The 25,190-nt window shown below is 35.9% G+C and overlaps 4 protein-coding genes across 4 annotated transcripts; 1 reads left to right on the forward strand and 3 right to left on the reverse strand.

The window, feature by feature from the left end:
- Positions 1 to 388: 388 nt before the first annotated feature.
- On the reverse strand, positions 389 to 11,776 carry LOC140884984 (uncharacterized). The gene is made up of 22 exons (XM_073291892.1): positions 11,717 to 11,776; positions 10,812 to 11,143; positions 9,959 to 10,062; positions 9,334 to 9,402; positions 8,609 to 8,669; positions 7,689 to 7,828; positions 7,007 to 7,196; positions 6,706 to 6,767; positions 6,505 to 6,593; positions 5,990 to 6,062; positions 5,851 to 5,910; positions 5,456 to 5,602; positions 5,323 to 5,361; positions 4,931 to 4,968; positions 4,017 to 4,103; positions 3,616 to 3,781; positions 2,332 to 2,409; positions 1,999 to 2,132; positions 1,750 to 1,826; positions 1,525 to 1,594; positions 1,310 to 1,375; positions 389 to 903 (listed from the first exon to the last, which is right to left on the reverse strand). The coding sequence occupies exons 1-22, from the start codon at positions 11,774 to 11,776 to the stop codon at positions 769 to 771; spliced, it is 2,277 nt and encodes a 758-aa protein (XP_073147993.1). The 3' UTR covers positions 389 to 768.
- Positions 11,777 to 12,804: 1,028 nt separating this feature from the next.
- On the reverse strand, positions 12,805 to 15,406 carry LOC140881441 (arabinosyltransferase RRA3-like). The gene is made up of 2 exons (XM_073286759.1): positions 15,127 to 15,406; positions 12,805 to 14,139 (listed from the first exon to the last, which is right to left on the reverse strand). The coding sequence occupies exons 1-2, from the start codon at positions 15,289 to 15,291 to the stop codon at positions 13,012 to 13,014; spliced, it is 1,293 nt and encodes a 430-aa protein (XP_073142860.1). The 5' UTR covers positions 15,292 to 15,406; the 3' UTR covers positions 12,805 to 13,011.
- Positions 15,407 to 16,002: 596 nt separating this feature from the next.
- On the reverse strand, positions 16,003 to 19,213 carry LOC140883593 (HVA22-like protein k). Its single transcript, XM_073290132.1, has 8 exons — positions 18,985 to 19,213; positions 18,434 to 18,492; positions 17,996 to 18,093; positions 17,568 to 17,619; positions 17,379 to 17,442; positions 16,888 to 16,983; positions 16,535 to 16,607; positions 16,003 to 16,388 (listed from the first exon to the last, which is right to left on the reverse strand). Exons 1-8 carry the CDS (start codon positions 18,994 to 18,996, stop codon positions 16,279 to 16,281), a joined length of 564 nt encoding a protein of 187 aa, XP_073146233.1. The 5' UTR covers positions 18,997 to 19,213; the 3' UTR covers positions 16,003 to 16,278.
- Positions 19,214 to 21,289: 2,076 nt separating this feature from the next.
- Positions 21,290 to 22,036, forward strand: LOC140883885 (uncharacterized). Its single transcript, XM_073290501.1, has one exon. It carries the CDS (start codon positions 21,290 to 21,292, stop codon positions 22,034 to 22,036), a length of 747 nt encoding a protein of 248 aa, XP_073146602.1.
- Positions 22,037 to 25,190: the final 3,154 nt, after the last annotated feature.

Here is a 25,190-nt window from a genome sequence, read left to right on the forward strand (position 1 = left end):
AAATTACAAAAATATATATACAAAAAGAAATTTTAGAAATTTGTAATAACCGGAATCTGGGACCCATGAAAAAAATCTTCTGCTACATATAATAGGCTGCACTTCCCACTGTTTTAGTTCTTATAGTTCTTATTATTTTTATAAATAAATTGATAATTAATAATATCCTTTTTTATTCACTTGTTTGTTAACAATGATTTCAAAATTTTAAAATAGCTAAATGTATTCCCATCAACGAAAAACCGATATTATATTAGATCAAATGAAGCTTATAAAAAAAAAAAAAAAAAAGAAGCTTATAAACATAGAAGAGAAACCGATGAAAATCACATGAAAGTTTCACAAATCCAAAATCTAAAATCAAGTGTTTCAATCAAAAAAAAGTAAACAAATGATGAATGCATTACTTTCATTTTTCATGGATGTCCAATCCAAATCCAATAAATAATTAAGGGGAAAAAAAATCTCAAGATGATTCGAGGATTGTTTATAATTTTGTCCCTCAAATAAATTTAAAGCAAGAGAATCATCTCCCCCGAGAAAACTGATATATTTCCTGATACAGAAGCATGTCAGAAAATATAACTAAACATGGCCTACACATTTTCGGGTGTGTACATTTCTTCAAGTGTCTCCCATTTGGTTTCATTCTGGGAACAAAATAAAACCTTGCATCTTCTTAAATACCCATTTCGTCTTCCACATTGAACCGAAGAAAATTTGCTAAAGCGGGTCAATTGGGTTTAGCAGGATCCAGGAAACACAGATTCAACCCTGTCTTGCCACCAGTTCTATGTCAGCTCCAACCTCAGCGATCTTAGTTTCTTTAGACGCTTTTGCAGCTCTAGCAACACTCACAACATCAAAATCCAATGCCACTTTTTTCACTAAGCCTTCAAGCATCTGTTACAGAAAAAATAAGAAATAATGTATCATAATTAAGAAAAACCTGGAAGCCAAACAATGATCAATGATACAAGTATTATGGTCTAATTGCCATTGCAAACTATGTAGTTCAATGTCAGTCAATGTTCCAAGCGAGATTTTTTGAGATGCCATAACAAATAACAAATCCAATGCCGGGGATGTACCGGAAAAAATTGCAAGCACACAAGGGTGATTGCAAGACTTAGGCGCATAAGAAAACATATCAAATATGAAGCTAACCGGTTGAGTCCTTGACAGAAAACTTTATCCGAGCATCGAAATATTATAATTGAACGAGGGGAAGTCTTTTTTAAGACATGGAAAGCGTAACTCAATATGGTATTGCCATTTAGGGAACTGTCTGCAGTGTTAGCTATCATACCAGTGAACCAATGGCCACCAAAACCCGGAATCTTGAATCAGAATCAACAGTTTCCTCTTCTGCCATCTTCAGGACATAAAAGGTAGAATATCACAGGTGAATTATTAATAATTTAACACCATAACCATCAGTTCGATGATATAGTGACGTCACCCTTGAGAGGAAAAGGATGTCCGTCTTTTATTCTTTAAATAACTTTGTTTGCAAAATTATACCTCCAATGCAGTGGACAGAACTTGAGACTGCCCTACCTCATCCTTCATCTCAATCAAAAGAACAGAATAGCTGAAGAGCACAAAAGTGCAAATAACGACCAGGGAAACAAATTAATAAAGACATTGTTTAAGGAAATACATACATATATATATATATATATATATATATACAACCATAGGGCTAATAACTTGACGAACAACAGTCATCCCCAATCAACTACTTACTTGAGTAACAATGTTGCATATGATAATTGCACATTCTTGTTAGCAGACAACCAACAACTTGAGAAAGCATCAAGAATCTACAAAATAAATATCGAAGAATTATCAGATTAGTCCAACCAATCAAGAATAAATAATAGGTTAGAAGATAATAAAAGTCTACTGTTACAACATTTATAACAACAAGATCCCAGTAAACTTTCATCATATATTCTTTTACGTCATTTGCCACATATATACAGAGATTCTAACCTCTGCTCGATGTATTTGTAACCATCCATGATAATATGAACTTTTGAAAAGATTAGTCACTGCACGAAGGCTGGTCAGTAAAGTTGAGGGGAGTGGACTTGATGTAACCTTCTTGATCAATTCGACAATAGCATCTGAGGATAAATGAGTATTCAACATCAGTTTACTGTAAATTTATGGGTTGCAACATGAAAATAAAAAATGAATATCCAAATCAAGAGACAAGGCACAGGCATTTTTTTCGAGTATCACAGTAAAAACTTGTTTTCCCTGAACAATCAAGGTTATGAAAGTACAAACAAAAAAATGTTGGAAGGAAATCTAATTAGGTACCATTGCCATCCTGTGATTGCTGGATAAACTTAGTCGCTCCATCAGGATGGAGCACAATCATCCTCACAACATCAATGGCTGCAAGCAACATAAGGGAAAATTACCAAAACACCACAATGTTTGATCTGAGTAGTTCAAGGAGGGTCACTTCCAAGTTCCATCACAGCCAATCAAACTGGTGGATATATAATTAATAATTTGTATGAGAAAATTCTGTGAACTATATAAAGATATCAATGTAGCTCAACTTGCAATCCATAATACTTCTTTTACTGACGTTAGAGTAGAAGTGACAGCAGTATTTTCATCAGGTAAAAAAGCGCAAACATGATAGAATGATGGTTGTGATTTAATTGCCTCAGGTCAAGATAAAGCAATATCCTCAAAATTTCCCAAGTTAAATTAATGTGGAGAATGAGGAGAGAAAGGAGAAGTAGAACAGGGGAAGAAAAGAGAAGTAAACAAAAGAGAATGGTGACAGAAATGGTGCGATAAGGTGGCTACGAGGTCAGGGAAAGAAGAAAGAAAATTAAACTGTCGGTTAGATGTTATAATAAGCCAATTTATAGGCTTGTTAGCTCAATAAAAAGGAAATGTGGATAATTGAAAATGAGTATTAGATAAACCAAAACAAATAGAAGATTGTTTAAATTTGCCAAATCAAATTTCAAGTTTTCTGTCAATTTATTTTTCACATCAACAATTCCCTGCCAACAGAAAATATTGTGTCCATGTTATAAATAAACTCTATGCCAATTAACATTTTGCTTCCAAAAAAATACTGTATGATCTAAATTAATTCTGGTTCTGTCTCAATGAACACTGAAATAAATGGCTTAAAAAACTGCCATGAAAACTAGAATATCAAGGAAATCTACAAAGAACCAAGTTCTATTTATCTACTTCAGAAATTTGCCTTGCACAATTCAACTAATATACTGGCACAAAAAGGAAATATTATTGCATGTGCGACTGAAAACGATTATATACGACCACAATTCGACTAAATGAATCCTGGTTCTGTTTCTCAATCTTATATGGTCGAGCACCGACATAAATGGCATAAAAACCGCCATGAAGCTACAAGTAATCATAGTGTTTCCTCACTACTCAGCGATTCCTAAGTAATACTAGAATATCCAGGAAATCTGCAAAGCATCAAGTTTCTATTAATCTACTTCAAAAATTTTCTTTGCACAAGTTCTACTAATATACTAACACAAAAAGGAAAGATTATTAAATGTGTGTGAAAACGATTAAAATTAATAATCTAACTACAGTTACCTGGAAATAGTATGTCAAGTGGCCATGTCTTCAACAACTTCAGCAATAATGCAATGTCAACATCCGCAAATCTACTACTGTGATAGTGTGAGGTGTCCTTCAAAATTTTAACAATGGCATTCAATCGCTGGAGATCACCCTCATTCAGTTTCAAATGTATACATGCCTGCAGTAAAGAGAGAGACAGATTTTAAGTCGTGCAAAAAGTGACAGAGAACCAACAGATCAAAATGCTTTCACCGACAACATTTAACAAGAAAAATAATGGGTTGTACAACATTTCAAATCTCAGTGAACATACATCATTAATAAAAAGGAGAATATGACTATTTAACAAATATCATTATTACAAGGTTAAATAAATATACAAAATTAAAGAAAACAGAGACCAAGAATTTTACCGGGTCAGACAGCATTGTATTGTTAAACTCCGTTATTTTTTTTAGGATTCCATCAAACTGAGCAGTGTCAAATACAAGCATTCCTTTCTGGATGACAGAATAACTTTAGTCCTCAATTAATTTCTCGAAAACTTCAATACTAGGAAAGGCAAGTGACATCTATATTGTACAGCATAATAGAGAAAAGAACCAGCAGTATAATCTCTAAACTATAGCGTTCGACAACTACTATACGTCAATGGGATAATTTTCTGTCATGCGTGTAGCACAGGATACATGTTCAGAAAAAAATTAAAAGCAGCTCAAAATACGTAGAGACGGGGAATCCCTAGGCTAACCATCTAAGTAGATGTTTCCCACCACTTAATGGCCAAATGCCTAAGTCCCAAACATCACTATAGTTCGTCAAAAAATTGTAACCTATATAATTTCAAGAATTTAGGACTCTTAAGGTGCTTTAATGAGATCAAAGGTCGACTTCACTCTAAATAATAGAGACCGAGCATAATGGAAAAAATGGGAATTATGGGTGTTCTAGTTCTATGTATCTCTCTTTCTCCCTACATTCAGTTCTTGATCAACCAAAATTAACATCCATGGATTCATCTTTTTCTTACACAATTTCTACCCAGTAACAGTGGACCATCAATTCCCATATAACACCCTTCTGATGCCATCAGATCGACATTATGATATCACTAAGTAGCTCACTGTGTTTGCGTGAAAATAGCTCCACAAATCTTGGCGGCAAACTGAGACTTGTGTTCTCAGAAAAAAGAAGTAAAGATCAGTCTGCTACATAAATAGGACTAGGAGACATCATATTAATGAAGAAATATACGTGGAAGCCAAGAGCAGAAAATTCAACCACAAAATGGAAGTGAAAAATGAAAAAGTAGATGCCAGAAAATTACTTTGGGAATGTGCTTGTAAGAAGGCCCTGATAAAACATCTGCAATTATACAAGAAATAATCACAATCTCTTTATAAACTAGTGCACCAACGCACGCAATAGTCTTTTTTTAAAATTAATTTGACTTATATTCAAGTAGGAGTAATATCATAATAGTAAAAAGTAATGAATGTACATGCTGCAATTTGAATTGATCATATTTATATGGGGGGCATACCATGATTGTAAAATTAATGAGGGACTAAACTGCAATTTGAACGATGAAATTAAAAAAACAAAAACAAAAACCAGGCCATGACATCATGTTTCTCTATCAGGCTTACACTTGATTAACAGTAGTAGATAAAAACACAGTTCGTGAAAATAGAACGCAAAGTTAACAATGAAAGTTACCTGACACTTTAGATGGAGCTCCTGGTGTATAAGCACTGGCTGAAGTATTAAAATGAGAGGGGAGACATATAATTAAGTGTCCTGTAAAAAACTAAGTTCAGGATTGTCATTAATTGATGAATGTTTAACTCACATCCAGTGTAAGGGTCTCGAAAAGATGGATCAAGGGTAAAATCCTTTTGCCCTGTATTTTGCAGAATAAACTCCACAATTTGTTGCCGGAAAGAAAGAGGTAAATCTTCCTTGAGAAGCCACTTATCAGCAGCAGCATATAGATCATCTGTAAGTCAGTCATTGGTTACAACAGTATGAAAGACTAATAGTGCAAGACTATATATTTGGTAAATTATATCTCCTAATGGAAAAAAAACATCAGAAGGAGCAATCAAGTCATGATACGTGCAAGATTATTAATCTTGTATTATACTCCGATACACCTATACGAGGCTACGAGCATGATTTTATTGATATGGAGCTAAAAGTGGTTCCCACAGTCTCAAAAGAGTTCCATGAAAACTAGGAAAATACCTGCACGATTGTATGGCAATTTACGCATGGGCCCACCATCTCCAATGTCAACATCGAATACTGAAGATAGTTCAAATTGTCACTACAAGTGAAATGGAACACATACATGAAAAGGCGTATTAAGAAAGAAAAGGCTAACCATAATCGTACTGAATTCCATCAAGAAGAGGGCGATTCGTATTATCACCAGGTCCATCAACCACTTCACCAATCTAGATGTAACACAATGATTGAGAACAAAAATGAACACTAGTAACGAACAACAAGAGATAAACTAGACAAAAGCTGGATTGTTCACGTAATGGCATGCTTTGAACAGACCTTTAATGACGCATAATCCTAATCCAAACTGCATTGCCAGTGACAGTAAATTTGGGTCGATTAATCATACAAACCTTAGTCACTAAGTGCCTAAATGCCGAGATTCAGTTATGATGTATAAAGCATTAAGAAAACATCAACAAAATTATTTTATAAAATAAATCTTTCAAGAAATGAAATAACACATTACGAAATGATGGCCCCGGGTCAAAGACAAAACAAAGGGCACATGGTCGTCCAACCATCTAAAAAGGCAAACTAAAGAGGAACAGGTTTTCTTATTGTGAACCAAGGGAGTAAATGAGCAAGGGCATGAATGTGCTTGTCTCATACCTTATCCCACCTCTGCTCCCGCATATTCCATGCATAAGCGACACCATTGTCTCCTTCTCTAATGACCTTTGTCTGCCCGTCACTATTGCCTGATAATCATAGAATTGAAACGGTTGGCACGTGTAATATGTCTGAAACTTTCTAGTTGTTGCCAAACTAGCTGACGCATTGACAAGAAGAAAGTTACTTTGCGACTCATACCTGGAATTTTTAATGCATCAAGTCCAGGCAGATCTTCTAATTTCAGCCCACCAACTCTTTTCCTGATGCAAATAAAAAATTATCTGAAAACCACAATAAAAAGGCACCTAAACCCATTAGAAACTAAAAAATAACATCTTTCAACGAAAATCTATGCATCTTCCATAATGATGATCTTGAAACATGACTATCCCCGTGTTGAATAATTATCAGTCATGACAATCAACTTCCCAATTATCCAACTTAAAAATAAACAGATCCATGAGCTCAAGAAATTTAACAAGAACATTTGGTGTGTTACCTACTGAGCTTGTACTGAGAGACTTGACTGGTAAATGAATCAAGTTCTACAGTATCAGCAAACTTATCATGATTAGAAGTCCATATACGAACAATTCCATCAGAACAAGCTGTCACAACATCTCCATTTTCCAAGAACTTGGCATCCCAAACACAACCAGGATGTTCAATGCTTTGGACACAAACACCATCTGCACTAACATGGTTTTCACATAGAAAGCAATTCAGATCATTACATTAGACCTTTCAAAACAGAATAAAAATCAGAATTGTGTTGTAGAATATGATGCCTAAAAGAGTTTCATAACTTAGATAATTCCATTAATATAGCTGCAACCAAAAAGCTCAATCCAGTTCATTAAATTTTCTTTATGTCACAAAAACAGTATATAGGGGAGAAATTTTGGTCACCAAAAATTTCGAGTAGTTTTTACTAAAGAATATATATTTACATGTCAACCCCGGAGAAGCGATACACGTAACAGCTAATATCTGATCAGCCAGAGAATCTGACATTTGATTGTTGCTCAAATTATATTTTCTAAAGGATTATGACCAAAACCCTGGTTAGTTTAACCAGGTATAATGACTGCAAAAAAATTGGAAAATAATCTCAAATGCTCTAGAATCATTAGAAAAAAAAAAGCCTAAATGTGGTCTCCATAAATGACAAGAGGAGTAACCTTTCCATATCTTTGCTGAGCAATCCTCGCTGCCACTGACTATAAGCCCAGAAGCATGAGCATCAACAGCATAGACTATAGATGCGTGACCAACCATCTCCATCAGATGTTCTCCACTAAGTGCCCATAGCCTTATGGAACTGCAATGAACAACAATAATTCAGTGATCAAAAAAGTTGAGAAAACTTTCCACATCAAAAGGGAGAATCAAAACAAAACACTAAAGACCATATTACTCTTGGTCCAAAAAGCTTTAATCACAAATATATTTGTGTTTTCTTTTCATCTATTCAGATAGTGTAACATATCCTTCTTCGTGCACTATCCTACATAAATAGAGAGCAATCTACAATGGGCCTCAAATCAAATTCTCCTTCTTCAATTTTGCTCAAACAATAACTCAATTTTAATTTAAAGAGCAGTGTTGAGGCCAAGTCCTTCTAAAATGACTAGGTTTATCATGCTTGAGCTCAAAGTGCACAATTCAAACTATACATTAGGCTTGACTTGAGTTTTTTGCACCCACGCATTTATGAACTTGCCATATTCTGTATTTTTGGTTACATGAGTACGTAAAAGTGCATACAGCTATAAAAGCACACATTGATTAACCTATCTATGCAGGCCCCCACATTCTCGGTTCCAAACCTTCTTATGGAAGGGGTTTCATCAATAGTTGGCTTGACAATGAGCAATAAAAAGTAATTCACAAATTCATTACTGTTGAAAAAATTATATCAGAGACGAGAAATATTAAATGTTCAAGGGCGATGATTTCAAATGAAAGAAAGATCCATATTTCACAACGATCACAAAACTCATCTTCAGACAATCATACACATATTTAATAGCAAGCACATCTCTTGGCTGTAACTTAATGTGTAGGACATGCCTAACACCAAAAGAAAGTAAAATCTCACCCATCATGAGATGCCGAAAGGATTCCTAAACCTGGCATAACAGCTAATCCTCTAACCGTATCTGCACACCAAATTTTTAGTATTCACATGAGAAGAATGAATATAGCTAGTAAATCCAGTTGCAGTTATATTATGTGGGATGCAATCTCTATGGAGAAGCTAAAGCTTGTTTGTTCTCCTTAATTACGTCCAAATATTTGCTAGCGTGTCAAGTATAATAGTGGCACCGAGAACAACACAACTAAACTTTTATGTGCATCATGTTACGTCTTCAGGGTTAGACCCTTCAATTAGGTAAATTCATGTAGTCATATAATGGAATAAAAATGTAGACACTGATAATGTCAATGTTTTCATCTGCGTAAAAAACTGCACAAAACAGATTCACATGCTGCCAATTCCAAAATAACCACAATATAAAAAAGAATAAAGAAAATAAAATGTTTCATCTGTGGAAAAAAAACACTGCGTAAAACAGATTTGCATGCAGCCAATTCACCACTATATAAAGGGGAAAGAAATGAACAAAACCATCGTCCACCTAAACTGTGGAACAAGAGTAGAAGAAGACAAGGGGTACCTACCCATGGTCATCAACTTACATTCACATCCAAAGTATAAGATGCGTATTAGAACATCAATTTTTTCAGGAGCATGTACAAAGACAGGGAGAGGGGGAGGGGGAGAGGGAAGTCATAGATAGTAAACAAGGGAAAAAGAAAGACCTGTATGTCCGAGAAAGGTATGTGTACAAGACTTTTCTTTCCAAAGCTTCAAGGTTATATCACTTGAACCTGATTAAAGCAGAAGCAATTGGAATTTAATTTATTGAACAATATCTACAGCTGATCCTCAATTTGTAGCCAAAAAATTTTAATACTTCTGCTCTTATACTGCAAGAGATGTGTTCACGATTCTAAACTTCAAGTTAGATTTTCACCATTCCATACTTCAAACTAAATCCAGAAAATATCGCAAGACAGTCAATATACAGATAATTGACGTTTTACATATTTGTATTTCAAGCCAGCTTAATGTATTATTGTTTGACCACAAATATAAGTCAAAATATGGACACTTTCACATTCTTCATGGCACATGCATGAAAATTGGAATGAAGAACCCTGAGAAAATCTCACTGAGAAAACCCAGTTGTTTATGTCCAGAGTCTCCAGACCACCAAAAGACTTCAACTAAATTTTATTATGATCCGGCCAAAGGGGAAAGTACATCAATTTGAATAAAAATTCAGATTCCTGTGAAACATGATAAGGATATATTTGGAACTGGAGATTTATAGACAATGATGAATTAAAAAAATGAGCAAAAAGTTTGAATTACTGCATACACCTGTTACAAGCTCTCCAGAAGGCAACTTAATAACTGCCTGAATTGGTGCCTTGTGAGCTTCCCAGACCTCAACCTGTTTACCATTCCTCCAGCGGCTCAGCGTACTAAGTTGAAGCCATCACAAAAGAAAATAATCAGAATGACCAGTACATTTTATGTGTGAGGATCAGAAATAGAACATATTATTGTATCATAAACAATAAATAATTAAATGGTCCAGGTTAGGAGCACTTGTTTCAAGAGAAACCATACACAGGCTATTTCAGAACTGAGATGGAACAAATCTCATGACAAATCAATGGTCATACTAGGCCCAGCATATAATCCAAGTCCGACAATAGGGATATTTAGTGACTAACAACTGAGATTTGAGCACCAGCCACAACTAACCATCAACGCACATGCATTTTCAATTATGACATTTATTGCTGAAGCTAATCACAGCACAATCATTCAAGCATGGTATGAATAGATAATCCGAAAAAGTACAATCGTCCGTATGACTTGCTCTATACAGATGTGATAACATAATTGTTCACAAGCAGGCTTAAAAAGTTTTTTTTTAACAGGCCAGATTATCCATCCTTGATCAGGTCGCATCTTTGAGGCCACCTAATGCATGTCAGAAAAATATAAGAAAGGAACAGAAAATTAATAGGAGCGATGAAATTTGAGGTAGTAACATGACTAACATCACAATAGAAGTTTGTGCAACCAGAACTTGAATTTGATGAGAAAAAATACTAAATAAAATAATGATACTGTTCATACAGAGTCACATAAAGACTTATAATCTCTTCAGATCATCCAACTAAAAAAAAAAAACCATCCATAGGGAATAGAGATGACATACCAATCAACTGAGGTTGAGACAATATCTTGCCCATCCAATGCAATACCTGTGACTTGCAATTTATGACCCTTAAGAGTATCAAATTTCTCTCCATTGGCCAAATTCCACACTAGGACAAGAGTATCCATTCCTCCTGATACAATCCTGCCCTCCGGAAACTCCTCATTTGGTGAGATCCAAGCCAGAGGGCCAACAAAACTAGTATGTCCTAACAATATTTTTGACATGATGAACTCACGCTTATTTGACTCATCCAGTGTCCAGAAACGAACGGTTTTGTCCCTTGAAGAAGTGGCTATACCCATATCACCACATACACAAATCCCACGAGCCTACAGATCACGAATTCAGTAAAATATATCAATTCATACATAAAAAAAATGCACACTCTGCAGTAAGTTAACCCAGTAAGTATAACTGGGCATCAGATTCTGGATTGAAAACTATGCAATTGCATTTGTTTTATATTCTGAAAAATGATCAACTTTTCTTAACAAGTATTGGATTGAGCCAAACATAAGCAAACCACAACCAAAGTATTTGATTGAGCCAAACATAAGCAAACCACAACCAGCCAAAAAATAATGACAAATATTCAAAATAGTAATGCAAGAAACAATTTTTTTAAACACTAGGATGGACTGAAGATACGGCCAACGACAAGCATGCCAGGAAACAATTCAATGATCATAATTCGACATTAAAAACAAATTTGACAGAACTCATGAAAGAGGAAACCGATATTATCGTCAAACCAGATACTCAATCCAACTCAAGTTCACTAAAAAATGTAGCGCTCCATCTAATTTCCAAATAAAACTCGTAACGAGAACTGATGGGTTACAAGCAAGCTTACACAAACAATCAAAAATGTAAAAATAGAAGTAAAATATAAAAGATATTACATCGTCTTCGTGGCCTCGAAGTTGGCATCTCAATTGATACTCCTTATAATCGATTTCCATATCAAGAAACTATTTCTTGATTCCTATAAAATAAATACCGAAATTCTTGATTTCCGGACAACAAAACTAGGGTTCCGAAGAGGTTTTTTGTTCTTTTGCGTCAAGAAATCACGGTGCATTAACAATCATATCAAACAAAACTAGAATCTGGATGGCTTGTCTTGCAAGGTTTTTGCGGAGTATTTATTTTTCTGGTGAATGTGTATATTGTTAAATACTCGCATAAATGCGGTGTTTTTTTAAAAAAATAATAAATAAAACTCGTAATAATAACAGTTAAAATATTATATTAGTCATTAATTTATTTAATTAAAAAATTAAAAACCTTGAAAGGGTCTTTTTCATGCAAATATATAGGGAATCCTTAATAGCTACGAGATTTAGATAGTGCTTACAATCTTTAAAAATAAATAATTATGGATTTTTTCTTAACAAATTTGTGATGACAAAGATCCATAATCACTTTTTTTTTTTAGAGATTGCAAATACTACCTTAATTTTAAAACGAATCTAGTATTTTAAGTTGCATTTTATGGATGACATCTAGTCCAATTTGAAATACAATCTAGTTTTTTTTTTTTTTTTTTAAAGAAAAATACAATCTAGTTGTTAATAGACATGCTTGACAAATTTGAAATTCGCCCAAAGTTTAATCATTGGGACACATGACATTTCCCAGTTCTATCCCCGATCGAAATATCCCCTATTTCACGTATTTCACGTTACTTTGGATCATGCTGATACAAAAATGAAGTTAAATAACTTATACATTGAACTGGATGTGATAAAGATATAAAAGTACATCCATTTACATATATAGCGATGAGAAGGAATTTGTGATAGTTTTATAGAGAAAAATGTTTTGATATGAACTAAAAACTATATCGTTTTCGAGAACCACTCTCATCTCTCGTCTGGAATGGTGGATACTTGAAGCCATATCAAAAGCTGTCTGAATAAAAATTCGTTCTCTAATCAGAGAGTGAAGTTATCGCTGCTTGCCCAAATAAAACAATTGATTCGAACCATAAAAAAACTATTTTCATATTTTTATTTGAAATCTTAGGAAAGAAAGATACACCAGTAACATATAAAACTACAAAATAACAGCATACCAAGCAGATCAACAGCTAGCATACCATTTGACGTAGGAATTTGTGTGAACCTCAATCTGCTATATATTCTTACAAGAGTCAATGATACAAATAAATGCCTGGTTAGAATGGAGCTTCTTATCATTCTGAGCCATCGGGGAACGGAGTCAAGGCGTCTTGCTTCCTGTTCACATAGTGATCAACAACGGCCTTCATTCTCGCAAGCTTGTCTGGATGATAGTTGACATGAATGATAACAGGCTTAATCTTGTTGAGTTCAGAATCTTTTCGAATGGTTTTGAAAAGAACTTTGCTGTTCATGAAGAGAAGGTGATCCATTGTTCTTTTCGAGGCATGAAGCCCCTCATATCCCGGATGTGATGGAAAGAAAAGCTCCTCGTTAAATACGGCTTGGTCCCAGGCATTCTCACTAGCTAAACGAGCAGTCACACGATCTAAAAGTTCTATTGATGGGATTGTTGGTCTGATGTAAAAAAACCCAGAATTGTACACCCATATCCTCATCGTGTGAGCATATCTTGCCCAACCCATTTTTGGTTCGTCAAAAACGTCGTTGTATCCATAAGCCGTCCTGTTGTCGTGACCATCAGTCATGGACTCCACGTCCGAGTCCCGGTAAAGATGTTTGAATGGATTTTGCAAGTAGACTATATCGATATCCGATAGAAGAACGCTGTATCCTAGCTGCAAGAACTCCCTTAAGAACCGAAACTTCAGTCCTGAAACAGCATGGTTTCCTCCAGTTTTTGCAATGGATTCGATCCCTTTATCTTTGTCTCCTTTACTGTTGTCTCGTTTATACACCGGGACATCGTTTGACTGACAGAAACTGGCAATTTCATCATCCAGAGCAACAACTAGATAATTAGGTATACCCACTCTCTTGATACTAGTGAACCAAATTTCCAACTCTTCCTTCACATTGGAATTTGCAAGCGCGACAATAAGCTCTCGATTTACAGCAACTTTGTCCAAGATCTGGGCCAAACTCGGGTTCACAGACTCGTCAGGAACAACAGTTGGGTTGGTTCGTAATCCTTTCACGCTGCCAAACGGTCCAGTTTTATGCTGTTCGCCCAAAACCAACACTTGTTTCTGAGCACTATCTTCCCTCTGTTCAGCCAATTGAAGCTTCTCCTTCAAGTTCCGTATTTGTTTTTTCAACTCTGCGTTCCTCTCTGAAGCAGCCACAAACTCTGCCTTCAAAATGTTAACGCGTTCCGAAGACTGACACGAAGAGAAAATAACCTAGAACAGAAATGCAGACCAAGTTGAAAGCCTCATATGGACACAACAAATTCCCACCATCTCTTTAGGATTTACTAGTTACAACCATCATGTACACCGTCACATCAAAACATCAAGAAACATTGGCTTGCATCTATTGGTGAATCAAATTGTCCTAATATGTGATGATAAAAGTAGTCAAACAATCACGCTAGCGACTCTTCAAATCTATAATTCTTTAACGTAAAATGTTTGGCACACCACAAGCAAAAGGCATCAGTGGTGACAAACTCCCCCCAACAGGCAGAAACATTTGATATAGCTGCAGGGGAGGACACAAGAAACTGGAGGGAGGGGAGCCAGACAAAGGTCACCAGATACTCATGTACTAGATTTCATGCCCCAGGAGTATTGAGCCTCCACGGTTTGACCTCCTAGCTTTGATACTGTGTTGAAACTGCTCATCCCAAAAGCTCGAGCTCAGGGAATAGCGCGACCGATAGTTTTATATCAGACAAATATCACTCATCACCGAAAGGTATACCACAATGCTAAGTCCTTCATTACCATTTAGGAAGGTAAGATTAGACCAACATATTTTTATGACCTCAATACTTAACAATTAACATAAACCAAGATCTCTGCAGCTTATAGATATTATTTATATCACGCCACAGACTTGTTCAAGAACTTGGGTAGTGTTTGGGATTCAGCTGAGAAGTAGTTCCAAATACTAACTTAGTTGAAATGGGTTTGTCTTGAAATTTTTGCTCGCTGAGGAAAGTGGTTGATAAATGTAATACTTGTAAACTGTTCAGTTAGTTTGTAAATTGTAAGTCTGCCCACAAAAACAAAAAAGAAACTTTTCATAGTAAAGTTAATAAACCGAAGAAATGGCAATCAAGGGGCCACATCAAAACACGATTTTGAAGTAAAAACATGATTTTCGGTCACCAACAAAGTGGACAACAGATCAGCTGTAAGAATAGTGGGAAATGAACTTGGGACCTGCGTGTTAGATTCCGCGACGAGGTGGCTGACGGGAAGCGAAGGGAGGAAGAATCCGTTGGGAAAAAAGAAAGCGAAGATGCAACCGGCGATAACTCCGGCGGCCACCGAGGCGGCGATTCTGGACCCTTTCGACGATTGGGAGCCGCCGTCTTTCTTCATCATTGTTCCGTCTTTGCGAGCGCCGAACGCGGCGGAGGAGAAGGAAGTATGAATAGTTTAATGTATCAGTGGACTTTTAAGCCGCCATGGAAGCAGACAGCGAGAGAGAGAGAGGAGGAAAACTTGCATTACTTTATATATTATAATATAATATTTACAGCGACATGGTCATGGGCAATCGCCAATCAGGTCAACGTTTGTAGCCAAGTCCACGTACAAAAACTCATTTGAGATGATTACTAATGATATCTTATTCGACTATTTAAATCATTTGTGTAATACTATTATTTTTTTAATAATTTTAAAATATAATGTTTGAAAAAGATTTTTTTTGAAAAAAAGTATGAAAATACTTTTAAAAAAATTGTTCTCGACTGAAATTTTTAACGAACAATTGAAGGAATTTTTTTATGTTTTAAAATAAAAAATACAGGTCAAATTAATAATAAATCACAAACAAAAAACACAAGAAATTATAATTAAAAAGTCTTTATTTATCCAAACACTTTCTTAATTATAAATTTTTTTCTCTTGTAAAACAGACATGAGATTATTCAAGTCATAAAAAAATATTATTTTTTATTTTTTATAAATAATTGTTCAAACACTATTTATTGTAAAAAAATGTAAAAAAATATTTTTTTATATTAGGTTTTTCAAAGAAAATAATCTAATAATATCAAATCAATCAATTATTTGAAAAGCAAAAGTATATATATCATATATAAATAAGCACATAATACTTAAATATGTATCATGCATACATAACCACAAAAAACCAAACCCTTGCAAGCATGCCTTGTATGAACACACATCTAAACCTTCACTAAATTAATTAGCTTTAAAATGCCAATCAGATGGTAGAAAAAAAACGAGCTACTACTACTAAAACAAAACAGCTACGAAACATTTCTGGACCATAACCCCATGCCATCACTTGTGAGTGTTTGTCCGCAGCAACTCGTTCCTATTTCCATAAAACATACATCATCACTCTCCATCTTCTGATTCTGAAGTGTCTTCTGATTCGGGAGGAGCTTCAATAGCAGCGCCGACTCGCCTTTGCCCAGGGTGAATGATTTCCTTAACCACGTCATTAGCTGGTAAAGATGGAACGAGTAGTATGAGAATTAATGTGTGGGAAATTGTATCCACCAAATAACAGCAACTTCATAAGGGTGTGCATGCATGATTTTACACTTGAATGAATGCCACAAAAATGCAAGGAAATCATATTAATTCACACCTGATAGTAGAACCTTGACAAGGAGAGTCTTCGCAAATTTGATTTCTGCTTCATGATTGCTGACAAATTTAACCTTCAAGATACAGGCGCAGCTGATATGAGTTGGGAACTATTACATTCGGTCGCTAATTTCTGCAAAAGGTCCTAAAAAAAATGCACGTATGACAAGTGGCTCGAATTTCCTACTGATAAGAGCTATACACTTCCCATTCCACCAACATAAATTACACAAGAAATATTAGAGGTCATCTAGGAGAGAGGAAGGGGGTAACACAATCCAATATGAACTACTAAAACATCATCTGATCCAGGGAAAATGTCAAGCATCACAAAGGTAGACGATAAGTACTCACCATTTCACCATATAAGAAGCCCACAAGTTGATCTAGTCTTGGCTGATGCCTTCGAAGAAAAGGGCTCAAATGATTCATATACAGTTGTCTTGCTCCCTGTCAAAACAAGAGAGGACCGAAAGGTTCACAAACAAAGGCGAGACACAATTATAAAACAATTCATGTAAAAACAATAAATTAAAATATTAAATACCTGCAATGTAAACCACAGGAATCCTTTCAACAAAGGAAAATGAAAATTACAGGAACAAAATATCAACATCACATGCACTTTAAAATCAGCAAAATCACTCGTTTACAGATGACTATTTCATAATTGCAGGCAAATATATGCATCAAATTTTCATCCACCAACATCAAACATATTTATCATGAACATGATGTGATTCTAGAACTGATGGGTAATTCCACAATTCAAATAAAAGTTGAGAAAAGTGAACAGACAAATAATATTGCAACTGAAACAAGAAAAATGAAATGCATAAGCTTACGTCAACAGATGGCAGTTGAAGCCATACGAGAAATGCAAACTTCATATGATAGTAGAGAGGGAACCTGAAAAAACCAAACAAACTTTAATCAAAATCTTAAGATTACCAAACAAGCGAGACACACAGATATATCATATTCCGTAAGTGCGTGGCAGTGCCTTAATCAGATGGAAAAAGGTATAAAATTACCAATAGAGAAATTTATCTGTGAACAACTCAGCAACACTGAAAGTTCCATATGCTGCAAACATGTGATCAGATAGATTCACTCACTGTGATAAACATGATATGTAGATAATAAAACATGATTTCAAGGTTTCAACAAATGTACGTTTATTAATAGTTCTGGAAAACATTGATAAGTCCATTATCCATCCTACTCGCTAAAATTAATATAAAAATTATTATAGGACAGAATTCTTGAGCATCAGTAGACATAAGGCACTAAAAAATTGCCATTTTTTTTATTTTCAATTCAAACACCAGGCAATAAACACCACAACTCTCTCTCTCAGCCTGAAGATTTTAGAAAACATGAGCATAACTTTCAAGATAGGACCAATTTGATCTTACATGACCCTAAATGTATGGAGAATAATTTTAACAATTTAACCAACCAGCCCAATACAAAAGCCACTTCTGCTGTTCATCTTGATCTTTTGCCTCGATGGCTTTAAATGTAGAATATACAGGTAAGACAATCCCCACAGAACAGCTGCAAGAGACATGCATATGGTCAACTGATAATCAACATTACGGATACCACAAGCGAATAATGGATACCACAAGCGAATAAAATTTTAACAGTGAAGATGGGAAAATTTTCAGCTCCATAAATTATGGCTATCACACATGAATGAATGAAAACCCTAGCAATTATAATGCTATTATCTGGCTATAATTTTCCTAAATTACAACTGATAAGTGATAATAGCAAAATAAATTGAATGACCAAAATGTCCATGCCAGTGATTTCACCATGTTTGTGGAAGTAGGCTCATGGCAAAAGATTCAAAGCCACATTTTCTTTAACTAAAACAAAATTCAAAGCTCACCACGCAGTGCGAACCACAATATTAGAACCCAGGGGACAGAGAAGTAGCCGAAGCCCAGCCTGCAGTTATTAGTGTGGTTTAGCAATAAATCACAAATAAAAATGTACCAAGCACCAATCGCATCATAACATAAGAAAACTGCAGTATCACTCAAAGAATATTAAATGCCGATGAATCCAACTTCCTCTTCCCTCACACCAGCACAGAAAATACTAAGACACGAACTCTTCCAAATTTCGAGCCATACTACAGACTATCCTTCACTAATTCCGACTATCATATAATTGATCCGGACAAATTAATTTTTATAGTTCCACATGCTTGCCAACTGAATAAACAAATATCACTTGATGGCTCCAATAAATGCTTTAAAAAAAAACGAACAGAATACGCAAGCATCCAATAATTCTATACCCAAGTATAATAAGCTGAATTGAAGAGTATTCCAACAAAATTCCCACCCAACACAATGTTTCTCTGGACACCACAATATCACCCGATTTTATGATCTCCGAAAAACAGCTGAAAATCAAAAGCCTTCAATAACTTACCTCGCTGGACATGTTGGATGGGAATAGATCCAGTTTTCACGATTCAATTGACAGGCAACGGATTTCGCTCGAGAGAAACAGGATCTTGTCGCAAGGATTTTTGACTCAAAGAGGGCAACTCTGTTGTCTAGTTTATTTGTGTTATCTCGAAACCCTTCTCGCTGGAATTGGATCCAACTCGCGTGATTAGTCTAAGAAACGAAAACGCCAGGCTTCGTAATGACCTCTTCCAAGCTCCCAAGTCCCAACTCTAAAATAATTTTCGTTATATTAATCTTTGGCATATTTTAAGTGAAAAATAATGTTGTTTTTGACATATAAAATAATATTTTTTTTATGAATTATTTTAAATTAAATTCGTCTTACAAAATTATCCGTAAGGATCGAATTATAATTTGGGTGGTTTTGCAAAATTAGATTCTTAGGACGAAATTATAAGTTGATTGGTTCGGTTTGATTTTGGATAACGGGGTGCTTCTCACTTAAGAAACGAGAGTGTATATAATTAGAAATACACGATATATATTTCGATTACCTTTGTCAACAACTTATTGAATTAATCTGTCGCACATGACTTGTCTAGTGCGATTTACCTTACTAGTCTAGTTTGCAAACTATTGCTTAATACGGAGGTTTACCCAGACTGCACCGAAAAGTAACGATTGCACGTTTCAACGTAAACAAAATGCATTCATAACAAGTATGACGTGTTTTAATTTTATAATATAATATAATGACATCATATTATAAATTATGACATAACAACAAAATATCTTTCTTGATAATGGAAAATTGGAATAGATTTATTAGGAAATACCAAAATATTTTTAGAAATATCTAGAGAATTTTAAGAAGTATTATGTTATATGTATACTGAGGATTACATATTGGATTAAAAACCGTGTGTGTTTTGGTTAAATTTCCCTGAAACGAAAGGTTTTTGAGAAATATAAATTATATGTCTTCCTAGTATTTTCTCAATGTTACATCGCATAAATTCTCGATTATATATTTTCTTAAGTCACTCATTAATTTGAAAATCAGTGTTATAGGATTTCCAAACACATGAATATATACAGGCTATCTCAATACCATCAGAGCAACAACTCAAATTGTGATTGATGAATCCAATGGGACAATTTCATCCCATGTTTTATATTTTATTATCATTAATATTTTTCATTTGAAATCATATTCATTCTTCAAATAACCAGTTACCATCATAGCTCACCTTTAAATTTTCTGTTTCTCGAGCATCGTCCAAAAGGAAAATCTCATAGCCAAAGTTGGTTAACAACTAACTCTATTCTTGGCTAGCTCATCCAACCCTATGTCATTCAAACTTCGTCACCAACTCACTAACTGAGGGCCTCCTCCAAAGATCTTTCTTTTGGTGGTTGCTAAAGCACAACTAAAGATAGTTTCTTCAAAGGTGATGGCCCTTTTGGTTGCCCCCACATCCTATGTGGCAGCCTCGTCTCATAATGATCATCATGTTGAAAATTATTAATTGAATGAATTGTGGAATAAATGGACTTGAAAAGCTTGTCCCAAATGGCTTGAAAAGTTTGTCCCAAGTGCTACAAATAATTTGAATTTGGTGAAATAAATTGGAGAAAAATGGGAAATTGGTTGTCCCACATTGGAACAACTCCAATTTGTTGCTCACCTTAAATAATCCAAATTTGGTTTATGGGATTGGGCCCATAGGGCACCAGATGTTTTGTAAAGGGGCAAGACGCTAATCGATGCAACAAACACGCGCGCGGTCGGCCGGCCGGCTTGGCGAGGCGAGGACTTATGATCTATTATTCTTTTTTGGATAAAATTTGGTTCAAAAATAAAATTTTTTAATTTAGTCACGACTGTTTCTGGGCTTTTTCTGTCATGGGTTGCATCCTTATGCCTTAAAACGTATTGTTCCATGTATAAGTCTATATATATGGTGGTTATAACACAGAAAACGATATACAGAACATCTGATAACGTATACATCAGATTTCTGAAAAATCTCTCCCTCACTTTTTTAAAGAAAAGTTGAAACTTATTTTCGTTCGCTGAAGTTCGTGATATTTGTAGTCTTGCTATATCACGATCGTTAGTCGTTGTATCTTAGGGACGATTGCCGCCAACGTTGAGCACTGTTAACGGGCAATTTCGTCTTGCGGATAAAGAGTTTCTCTCGCCTCGACTTTGTTCATCATTTTCGCTGCTGTTGTTGCTGTTGACATTGAAGTTTTCAGAATTCGGAATATATCCTCATAACAATCGCAAGACAAAATTTTGTATTTCTGGGATTCTGAAGATGTCTACCATTTCATTCACTCCGCTCTCTTCCGCCCCTGCACATGGAGAAAAGCCGCCTAAGTTTTCTGGTGCCGACTTCAAACATTGGCAGCAGAAAATGCTCTTCTACCTTACCACTTTGAATCTGTCTAGATTCCTGAAGGAGGATCCCCCTGTCGTCATTGATGGCGATTCTGACACCCAAAGGAGGACCGTTGTTGATGCATGGAACCACAACGATTTCCTATGCAGAAACTACATCCTGAATGGCCTTGATGACACTCTCTATAGTGTCTACTCCTCTGTCAAGACGGTCAAGGAACTCTGGGATTCCTTGGAGAAGAAATACAAAACTGAAGACGCCGGTATCAAGAAGTTTGTGGTTGGCAAATTTCTGGACTTCAAGATGGTAGACTCAAAAACTGTGATGAGTCAAGTGCAAGAGATACAAATCATCTTGCATGACTTATTGGCCGAAGGAATGGAAATCAATGAACCATTCCAAGTCACGTCTATCATTGAGAAGTTGTCTCCGATGTGGAATGACTTCAAGAACTACCTTAAGCACAAACATAAGGAGTTAAAATTTGAAGACCTTATAGTGCGACTTCACATTGAGGAGGATAACAGAAATACCGAGGTCAAGTCACATAAAAAGATGATGGAAACCGAGGCCAAAGCAAATCTGACGGAGTCTAGTACGAGTCAAAAGAGGAAGCGCTCCCATGATGGAAAGCAAAAGGGGAAAGCAAAGAAATTCCAATAAAGTTGCTACAACTGTGGCAAACCAAATCATATGGCAAGAGACTGCCGACTTCCTAAGAAAAACAACAAAAATCTGAAACTAAGGCAAGTGAACATGGTTCAAGAAAAATATGTACCTTTAACAATTTCTGATATTGATATTAGTGCTGTTATTTGTGAGACCAACATGGTGGATGATCCAAGAGGATGGTGGATCGATACTGGCTCTACAAGCCACATTTGTGCCGATAAAGATATGTATTCCACATATGCCACCGTTGGTGATAGAAAATTGTTCATGGGTAACTCTGCAACTTCGGATGTCGTTGGAGTTGGCAATGTAGTGCTGAAGATGACGTCGGGCAAGGAGATGACGCTTAAAAATGTGCTACATGTGTCAGACATTCGTAAGCATTTAGTTTCAGGTTCTCTTTTGAGCAAGATAGAGTTTAGAATGGTGTTTGAGTCTGATAAGTTTGTGTTAAAAAAATCCGGTGTATTTGTTGGTAAAGGGTACCAAGATAGTAGTCTCTTTAAATTGAATGTAATGAATGTTATCCGCCCTGAGGCGAAGAATAAAGTTGTTGGTTCTGCTAACTTGCTTGAAAGCTATGAATTATGGCATGAACGATTAGGACATGTTAACTTCAATACGTTGCAACGACTTGCAAATTTAAATGTAATACCTACGTTTAAAAGAAATCCACAAAACAAGTGTGATGAAGCGAAAATGGTTAAAACTCCATTTCATAATGTCACGAGAAGTACTACGCCATTTGAATTAATACATACTGATGTATGTGATTTAAAAATTATACAAACACGAGGTTGAAATAAGTACTTTATAACATTCATTGATGATTGCACCAGATTTTGTTATGTATATTTATTGAAAAGCAAAGATGAAGCAATTGAAGCTTTCAAGAAATATAAGACCGAGATTGAAAATCAACAAAGTTCAAAGATTAAAATGATTCGAAGTGATCGAGGTGGAGAGTATGTGTAATGAACTGGGCTGGCCCAGTTCATTCTTGCTCTCATGATCTTCTCCCCCCTGGTGGGGAGTTTTTGCCCTCCCCAGGATTTGAACCTTGCACTCCAGGATTGAGGGAACATTGCATTTATGACCTGGAGTGCAAGGTTCGAATCCTGGGAAGGGCAAAAACTCCCCACCAGGGGGCTAGCTCAATGGTACCAGGATTAAGGGAACATTGCATTTATGACCTGGAATGCAAGGTTCGAATCCTGGGGAGGGCAAAAACTCCCCACCAGGGGGAGAAGATCATGAGTTCAAGAATGAACTGGGCCAGCCCAGTTCATTACAAAAAAAAAAATGCAATGTTCCCTCAATCCTGGTACCATTGAGCTTGGTACCAGGATTAAGGGAACATTGCATTTATGACCTGGAGTGCAAGGTTCGAATCCTGGTAGCTCAATGGTACCAGGATTAAGGAAACATTGCATTTATGACCTGGAGTGCAAGGTTCGAATCCTGGGGAGGGCAATGAACTGGGCTGGCCCAGTTCATTCTTTCTCTCATGATCTTCTCCCCACTGGTGGGGAGTTTTTGCCCTCCCCAGGATTCGAACCTTGCACTCCAGGTCATAAATACAATGTTCCCTCAATCCTGGTACCATTGAGCTAGCTGCAAAAACTCCCCACCAGGGGGGAGAAGATCATGAGAGCAAGAATGAACTGGGCCAGCCCAGTTCATTACAAAAAAAGGGCGCCCTTTTATGTAATGAACTCATGATCTTCTCCCTCCTGGTGAGGAGTTTTTGCCCTCCCCAGGATTCGAACCTTGCACTCCAGGTCATAAATGCAATGTTCCCTTAATCCTGGTACCATTGAGCTAGCTAGCTCAATGGTACCAGGATTAAGGGAACATTGCATTTATGACCTGGAGTGCAAGGTTCGAATCCTGGGGAGGGCAAAAACTCCTCACCAGGGGGGAGAAGATCATGAGTTCAAGAATGAACTAGGCCAGCCCAGTTCATTACAGTATGTGGCTCCTTTTGAAGAATTTTGCTCAACTTCGGGCATCATTCATCAAACGAAAGCCCCTTACTCACCTCAATCTAATGGCATTGCAGAACGCAAAAATCAAACATTAAAGGAAATGATGAACGTGTTGTTAATAAATTCTGGCTTACCTCAAAATATGTGGGGTGAAACGATTCTCTCAACAACTCACATTCTAAACAAAATTCCAATTAAAGGAAAAGATGAAACACCGTATGAACAGTGGAAAGGTCGTAAACCTTCTTACCAATACCTCAAAGTGTGGGGGTGTTTGGCTAAAGTAGAATTACCTAAGCCAAAACAAATAAAAATTGGGCCTAAAACGGTTGACTGTATATTTATTGGTTATGCATACAATAGTAGTGCATATCGATTTTTAGTACATAAGTCAACGATTCCTGATGTACACGAAGGCATAATTATGGAGTCAAGGAATGCAGTATTCTTTGAAAATATATTTTCTCGTAAAGAAAGGAAAGAAATAAGTTCGAACAAGCGAACTTATGAAAATACAATTGAAACTCCACAAACCAAAGAAGAACCAAGACGCAGCAAGCGTGCACGAGTTGAAAAATCGTTTGGTCCTGATTTTCTAACATACATGTTAGATAATGAACCAAGAACTCTTCAAGAGGCTTTATCAAATCCCGAGGCTCCTTTTTGGAAGGAAGCCATACAAAATGAAATAGATTTCATCATGCATAATCATACGTGGGAGTTGGTTGATCTCCCTCCGGGCTGTAAACCTTTGGGATCTAAGTGGATTCTTAAAAAAAATACAAAGAAGATGGATCTATAGATAAATATAAAGCTCGACTAGTGGTTCAAGGTTTTAGACAAAAGGAGGGATATGATTTCTTCGATACCTACTCTCCGGTTTCTAGAATAACATCCATTCGTGTTCTCATAGCTATTGCAGCATTGCATGATCTTGAGATACGTCAAATGGATGTTAAAATAGCGTTTTTGAATGAAAAGTTGGAAGAAGAAATATATATAAAACAACCAAAAGGGTTTATTGTACTCGAAAAAGAAGGAAAAGTGTGTAAACTTGTCAAGTCGTTGTATGGACTGAAACAAGCACCTAAACAATGGCATCACAAGTTTGACACTGCAATGTTGTCAAATGGTTTCACAATAAATAAATGTGATAA

Source organism: Henckelia pumila, chromosome 2, assembly GCF_033568475.1.
Source record: "Henckelia pumila isolate YLH828 chromosome 2, ASM3356847v2, whole genome shotgun sequence".
In the NCBI taxonomy this organism is placed as follows: domain Eukaryota; kingdom Viridiplantae; phylum Streptophyta; class Magnoliopsida; order Lamiales; family Gesneriaceae; genus Henckelia; species Henckelia pumila.